A 7,987-nucleotide genomic window follows, 5' to 3' on the forward strand; every position below is an offset into this window, starting at 1 on the left:
TGTCAGAAAGGTTGTTTGAGTCTTGCGTCGCTGTGCTCATATTACCCTGCAGCCACACCAAACCCCAACCGCCACCCCCCCTCCCCCCCTCCACCCCACACCCTCCCCTTTTTATGCTGAGTCAGAGCCGCCGCTAATTGGATGATGGGAAATGTGTCAATTAGAAATACTGTTGTTTAATTATCTGTTAATTGAAGCAATAATGTTTGTGCTCTATGAGTTGAGAGAATGAACAGGTGAATAATGAAAGAAGTAATTGCTGTTTATGAGACTGTCAGGGAAAATATAATGACGTGACAGATTGCCAGTAATCTTCTGAAATTTTTTATAATTGTCTGGTTTTTAACGCTGATAATTGAAGCAGCTTTTCTTTTTCCTTTTTTTTTCCAGCAGCATGATCAACATCTACATCACGATCGGCAATCACATTTGCAAAAATAAAACAAAATTTTCATTTTGCTGTCAACATAGTCAGTTCCCTGATGTTGAATTACAGAAACTTTATAACCGTGGTTAAATGTCTTCCGAAGTAATGTTTCCTCGTCTTTTTCCGTCGAGCCTTTTAATATATTTTTTTGCAGATCAATGCGGGACATTAGAATATATGTGAGTTTGTGCCGAGCCATTCCTCACACGTAGCTTCGGGGAGGCTGAGATGTTATCCAGAGCAGCAGGCTTACACTTTCATTGCAGTTTTGAGGCATCCATAATCACTATGGAATAGGTCATTTGCAATAACACTTAACAGTCCCCAGAAGAATCAATTTCCTTTTGTCACTCAGCAGCCAATGATTGTTGTAAACATCTCAACTTGAGGCGAGGGAAACCTTGGACACAGCACTAAGTCAATGGCCTGTCGTGAATCAAATGGTGCCGTTACACCAGCAGCAGCCTGTTAGTGAAAACATTATGTCCACCTATACTCTGCAAAGGCACAAACCAGTCGGCACTACGCTGCCCTGACTGGCTTTTATTTGCGACCGTATCGATTTGTTTACGTATCGCAAAGGAAAACTATAAATTCATCAAAGATGTATTTTTTTTAACGTTATTTTTCCGTGTTGCTCCCTTTTTTTCTAGTGTACATGCCTGACGAAGATGCCGCTCTTCAGGATCCCGTCGCCGAGGAAGACGGCGAGAACGACGCTCAAACCGAAGAGGAGGGCTCGGAGAAGACCAGCCCCAAAGTGTCCGAGGACCGAGAGCAGGACAGCAAGAGCACCAACACCTATAGCAACCAGAACTCTCCCATTAGTGTCTTTTCCAATCAAGAGGCGGAGTTGGAGTCACGCCTTAGCGACAGCAGCGACAGACTCTCGGACTTCAAAACCTCGTCGCCGCCGGAGAGCCAGAGGGACGAAGAGAGTCGGGGCTCCAAACACAAAGAGGAGCTCGGAGCGGGCGGCAGCTTGGAGAAAATGAGGGCGGCCTATGCAAACTTTCTCTCAGACTCCTACTGGACGGGGATAGGGATGGACTTGAAAGTGGGCAGAAACACCAGCAAAGCCAACTGCGACAGCACCAACGGAAGCACCAAGAACGAGTTCGACTGGCACCAGGACGCCCTCTCCAAGACCCTGCAGCAGACGCTCTCCCCGAAGCCCACTTCCAAACCCAACCTCTTCAGCTCCGTGCACCTGTACCGGCAAACCACCAAACCCTGCGGCTCGGTGTTCACGGGAGCCAGCCGCTTCCGCTGTAAGGACTGTAGCGCCGCTTATGACACTATCGTGGAGCTGACGGTCCACATGAACAAGAGCGGACACTACCAAGACAACAATCACGGCAAGCAGAGTAATTCCTCCGCGTCGTCCTCGAAGTCTAGGAAACGAAATTTGCAAGACATGGAAGGGAAAGAGGATGCGCAGAAAGTTTTGAAATGCATGTTCTGTGGCCATTCTTTTGACTCGCTCCAGGATCTGAGCGTCCATATGATTAAAACTAAGCATTACCAAAAAGTGCCTTTAAAAGAGCCAATCCCAGTAATCACACCCAAACTGTTGCCACCAGCAAAGAAACGGGCCTTCGAGACGACGAGACCTTGCTCCCCCGACTCGACGACCGGTTTGTCCGGCTACACCGAGGCGCAACGGGCCGCCGCCATTTCAAACGCGAACAATAACCGCTACGGATATCAGAACGGAGCGAGTTACACCTGGCAGTTTGAGACGTGCAAGTCTCAGATTCTCAAGTGCATGGAGTGTGGGAGCTCCCACGACACCCTTCAGCAACTGACCACACACATGATGGTGACCGGACACTTCATCAAGGTCACAAACTCGGCTTCTAAAAAGGGCAAACAGTTAGCGCTTGACCCGCTGGCCATAGAGAAGATCCAGGGTTTAGCCGAGCCCGCCGCCGGTGACACGGAGGGAGAAAAGGTGTCTCCGAAAAACCCTTCCCCGGGGGGCAGCGAGAAGGATAGCCAGGGGGAAGGCACGTCAGACAAAATGGAAGAAACTGAGACTAAAGACGACAAGCAAGAAAGTGAGGATCAAAAGGCGGGCAATGGGCCTTTTAAGTACCCTTATCTCCGCGAGGAGGATCTGGAACAGGAATCGGGTGGAGGAGGGGACATTCTTAAGTCGTTAGCCAACACAGTGGCCTCTGCCATCAATAAAGCTCAAACAGGGACGCCAAGCTGGAGCGCCTACCCGAGCATCCACGCTGCCTATCAGCTCTCCGGCATCCTCAAAAGCTCCCCTCTCTCCGCGACCCCCCCGACTCAGCTAAAGCAGACATTTAACCACAAGCTGAGACCGATCGCCCCAAAGGGGAAGTTATACCACGGTGCTGTGGGAGTTGAGGCTCCCCAGGGACAGCATCAAAATGTGGACATCAAAAAAGAAAAGGTTGGCATTAGCGATGGTAAAGAAAGTCAGAATATTAAGTTTGATCTAGCGGAGAACGATGACAGCGATTGTCAGGATGATTCCTCTTCCTCTTCAAAGCTTGATGCAGACTGTGTGAATGAAGGGAGCGAGGCGATCAAAGGGAAGTTGAGCCCAGATTTCTCTGACAGAGGCAAGACACCGAGCCCCACTGCCAGCAATGGACGCAGCACTACTTCAGAGCCTCTCAGTGACACTCCGGATATACTTGGCATAAACCCTCTTAGTGCACTGCAGTCAGTTCTGAACAATCATCTGGGCAAAGCAAATAAGCCCAACAACTCGAGGGTAGATAAACTATCTGCTCGCACGCAGTCCATTTTTGCTGACATCAACCGGAGTAGCGAGAGCTGGGAAATCGTGTAAGAAACAGGCCCGACAAGTCCTTCCTCTTTGTAAGCGATGACCAGCCAATAGACCTGACCAAGTCCAAACACAGCAAGGCGAGCTCCTTGCTACTACAGTCCTCCACGCCGCTGCCGCAGAAATACGCCCTGTCCGACATCGCCGACATGGTCAAAGTTCTTCCGAAAGCCACCACACCGAAACACTCCATACCATCGAGGATCCCGACCATGAAGCAGGAATCGGACGTGAGGCGCTTCGAGGACATGTCCGCCGACCTGTACTCCGTCCACAAGCGTAAAGGCCGACAGTCGAACTGGAACCCCTCGCCACCTTCTCATCCTGCAGGCTCAGTTCGCCTCCAGCCTCTTCCAGACCTCCGAGGGGAAGTATCTGCTGTCGGACCTCGGCCCTCAGGAGCGGATGCACATCTCCAAGTTCACCGGATTGTCCATGACCACCATAAGCCATTGGTTAGCAAATGTAAAATACCAGCTGCGGAAAACGGGAAGCACCAAATTTCTGAAGAACATGGACACGGGCCACCCGATTTTCTACTGCAACGACTGCGCTTCCCAGTTCAGGTCGCCGGCCGCGTTCATTTCCCATCTGGAGTCCCATCTCGGGTTCCAAATCAAAGACATGTGCAAAATGCCAGTAGAGCACCAGACGAAGGTGGAGGAGCCAGAACTGTCGAAGGCCCTCAGCATCAGAGCCACGGAGGCTCTGGTCGCGGAGGAGGACGTTGACTCAAAGTTCAAATGTAAGCTCTGCTGTCGGACATTCGCAAGTAATCACGCGGTCAAACTCCATTTGAGTAAAACTCACAGCAAATCCCCCGACAACCATTCACAATACGTGGAAATGGACAGGGAGTAGTTTTTTTTTTCATATTATTGCCACTTTTTATTTTTTTTTTTTCCCTTCTCTTCCTTTTTTATTTTTATTTTTTATTTGAATACACGGGTCAGATATTTCAACCATTTTTTTTTTTTTTTAATTAGCATTGTGTAGTGTGCATCATTATGACTTAAAAAAAAAAAAAAAAAAGAGAAAAGATTTCATGGCGTACAGCGAAGACACACTGGTTAGAAATTGTGTAAGGAAACACTAAGAGATACTTTTGCACCCTGCTCAAAATGCATCACCAGTAATGAAATGTATTACTGCTTGAAGAAACATAATTGCTGATGTTTGCATGCAAATAGCCCCGGCTATGACTACTATTTATTTGTATGATATGTCAAGTTTCAATTGTATTTCAAAGACAAAATAATGAACTAATTGTACTTTACGACCTCCGTAACACAGTTCGACTGCACAAAAACGTGCAGCCGTTACAACCACAGGTAGCCCGATACATGATAAACACACACGCAGACCTGTACAGTGTATTGCTATGTAAAGATGTTTTGTGTCGCAATGATAGAAGAGGAAAAAAAAAAAAAAAAGCACTTTAATAAATGTTTAATCACCAGTTTAGACTCGGATTCTGTACATGACTCAAAAAAGAAAAAAAAAAAAAAAAAAAATTAGACAGTCTGGAAACAAGGATATTTCACGTGTAATTATATTTTAGAAGAAAAAAAAAACAAAACAACAACAAAAGTGCGTTTCATGCAACGAGGATAACAGCAAGACAGATGATACCTGTGATACCTGCACCTTTTTTTACTTATTCAAATAAAGAGTTAACATTTGATAATGCCTTGTATTTTTATTTTATTTTGTGTTTCTAAAGTATTTCCCTGCTTATGACGTGAAGTCAGCGTTAAACACGCCGATCATCTCGCGCTGAATGATTGACGAGAAGTTAAATGTCTTGCGATTCAAAAGGTAGCCTTTTATTTTGAAACATTTTAACAAAATTGCAGCAAAACTTAGTGTTTTAGTGGACTGACCCCTGAAAAATATCAAATTTGTACACATAAAGTCAACAAATTTCATTCATGAAGTCACGAATGACAAATAATGAATAATCAAACATGTATTTGGGTTTATATCATGTCTTTGTTTCGAGAAAATACCCCTCCTCCCCCCAAATATGTTTTAGATGACGTAATTTTTTTTCAAGTATTTATCGGCTGAATATTCAAACCTGGAAAACAAAAGTACCTTATATTTAATTTATAATATATTTCTCATCCGTTCCAAGTTTTGAAATCTTTACAGACCCTGTACGAGACAAAAGGACAACATCCTCACGCCCCACAGCGCAGCGCAGCGCACACTCCCTTGTTTTACCTTATGACTTTTAGATACACTTGCAAGATATATCTTCTTGTCAGACTTTATTGCTTTCCTGCGAACGCTGCTGCTGTTGCCGCAAGATGGTATCATAACAATTAAACATATTTCCTCCAGCTCTATTATTTCAAGGCTATTAAAAATAATTGCCTTCTAAATTCATAAACATTTTATGCAATTCATCTCTTTTCAAGCAATCAAGTCCTCAATTACCTCCACCCATCAAATCTCTTATTTTATAACGGCCAACTGACATTTGATGGTAAATGGGGTAAAAAAAAAAAAAAATTAAAAAAAAGCACATGGGCACGGTGGTGATTTGAATGCCGTGACACCGACTTGCCCCCTATTGTTGGAAATGAGCAGGCAATCACGTTGTTCATCAGATGACTCCTAATGCAGTTAAAGTATTCAGCTATAATTTCTCCCTGCATTTATAATTACTGTCAAAGACCACACACCTCAGTGAGCAGATTAAAGCTATAAATTATTTAGTGCCTCTCTCCCGCCGATGGATCTCTTGATTCGTCTGCGGGGCCATTACGTTTTAGAGGAGCAACTTATTTTTTTTTTTTTTTTTAAATGGAGGCAAAAGCATTGTTCTTAAGCTGCTGCGGGGAAGAAAAGAAAAAAATGCTCTGCAGACAAAAAGAAGAGGATATTATCGCTTGTTTGTGTTTATTCATTTAAATAGAAGGCGAGCTTCTGCATTTTTTTTTTCTAACTAAAAGAGACACGTTGCAACACAGGAAATGCAAAATTTATTTGAAAAAAAAACAAAGCACGGGTTGTTCTTGTTTTTTTGGTTTAATGTGACCCACAGCAACTCCCCGCATGCAGTTACAAATCATTACTCAGAGCATATTTAGGCTGCGGGTCGGTTTTTTGAGGAATCAGCACAACCTCGTAGACGTGCACCCAAGGCTTAACTAAAGAGAAATCAGTGCAGCCTCAGAAGGAAATTAGTTGTCTCAGACCATAATTTGCTTTAATAAGTCAAAGTCTATGTGGGATTTATTGTCGGTACAAAACAAAAACAAAAAAAAAACATGCACGCCTGCATCGGCTGTGCAAACTTTACAAGGTTAATAAGATTCTTATCATGCAGTCAACAATTATTTAAAAAAAGGTGCATAAAAGCTTCGTGGGCGGAAACCAGCTCCTGTTTCTCAAATAAAACATTATTCTCCCTCTAATATGAACACATGATTTATTAAACACGGCTATACCTCAGATAACGCATCGCAGGTAATTAAGTGAAATAAACCCCATAATTCTTTGGATGCTTTAATTCATTTTCGGATGTTTGCATATTAACACCGTTAATCGCGGCGTATTTATAACATGTCATGGCTAATTACAGAACACAGTCAGCTTCCTCTGCGCACACACAAACACAGATGCAGAGACACACACACGCACAATCTTGGGTTTTGAAACTGTCATGCATATTAATCACGCTCATACATGTACATGCACCGTTTATAAGTGGAAAAAAGGCAAACATGGTTTTTTTTTTTTTTTTTTTTTTTTTTTTGGTGCAGCTCTGCATTACAGCACACTGAGCAGATGACACATCACGATCCGTCCGTGGACAAAAAAAAAAAAACATAGAATTAATAAGAGAAAATGAAGTCTATAGTCGCATCTCAGCCTAAATGCAGTGAAGCCAATCAAACTCTGCAGCTCGCACATGTATAATTCATCATTTTTCACTGTTGGTAATCATTGATTTTTCTTACAAAAGCTTCACAAATATCCCCCGTGTCTGACTCAGAAAACATCAGAGGAGCTTTACACTATCCCCAGTTACTCTCTAAAATACTTCCAGTAGCTTAGCTGAAAAAAAAAAATCTAATTACACACACACACACACTTGTATCGCAGTGAAACTCGACCTTAGCAAAAAAAAAACAAAAAAAAAACTTGACGCCAGCTCGCATTTCCAAACCCTTCGTCAATCTGTCGTTAAACATGCTATCAAAAAACGATAAGTTTACGCTCCTTGCTCGCGCTGGCGTGCGCGTTCCCGCTGATGCTGATGTGCCGTAATAGGGCAAAATGTGCATCGGGATTTTGCCTGCTCGGGTACACACAAAACATTTTTTACACCGTGTGCCTGACATTGCTTTTTGCCCTCCGCGTGCCAGACGAGCAGCGGATTGAACTGCATCGTCTGGCCTGTAAACCGGAGGTTGAAGAGGAAAGGGAGGGAGGTGGGGTGGGGGGGTGGTGGCGGTGGTGTTGGGGGGGGGGGGGGGGGGTTCAGCATGTTCATCACACAGTAGCAGGGTAATGACTAGCTCATGTGTTTAATGAAGGGCTTTAGAACTTATAGCTATAATGACCCACATCCTTACTCCCTTTTCTCCCATTTACCCCCCCCACCCCCCCACCCCCTCCCCCAAAGTCCTCAGGTTATTACGTCCCTCTGAGAAATATACCAGAAAAAAAAACCAACAACATCGCTCTGTTCCTCTTCACGTATTAGACATCGGAACATT

General features: G+C 44.2%; 1 protein-coding gene across 1 annotated transcript in view; it reads left to right on the forward strand.

The window, feature by feature from the left end:
• Positions 1 to 5,607, forward strand: part of LOC138193645 (teashirt homolog 2) — a 45,121-nt gene extending 39,514 nt beyond the window's left edge. The window contains 3 exon segments of the mRNA XM_069141803.1: positions 1,081 to 3,273; positions 3,276 to 3,559; positions 3,561 to 5,607. Of these exon segments, the coding sequence (XP_068997904.1) occupies positions 1,081 to 3,273; positions 3,276 to 3,559; positions 3,561 to 4,115 (3,032 nt within the window). The 3' untranslated portion in view covers positions 4,116 to 5,607.
• Positions 5,608 to 7,987: the final 2,380 nt, after the last annotated feature.

The sequence above is a fragment of the Embiotoca jacksoni genome, unplaced genomic scaffold (assembly GCF_022577435.1).
Source record: "Embiotoca jacksoni isolate LCO1_2020_lvr unplaced genomic scaffold, fEmbJac1.0.p SCAF_91, whole genome shotgun sequence".
In the NCBI taxonomy this organism is placed as follows: Eukaryota; Metazoa; Chordata; class Actinopteri; family Embiotocidae; genus Embiotoca; species Embiotoca jacksoni.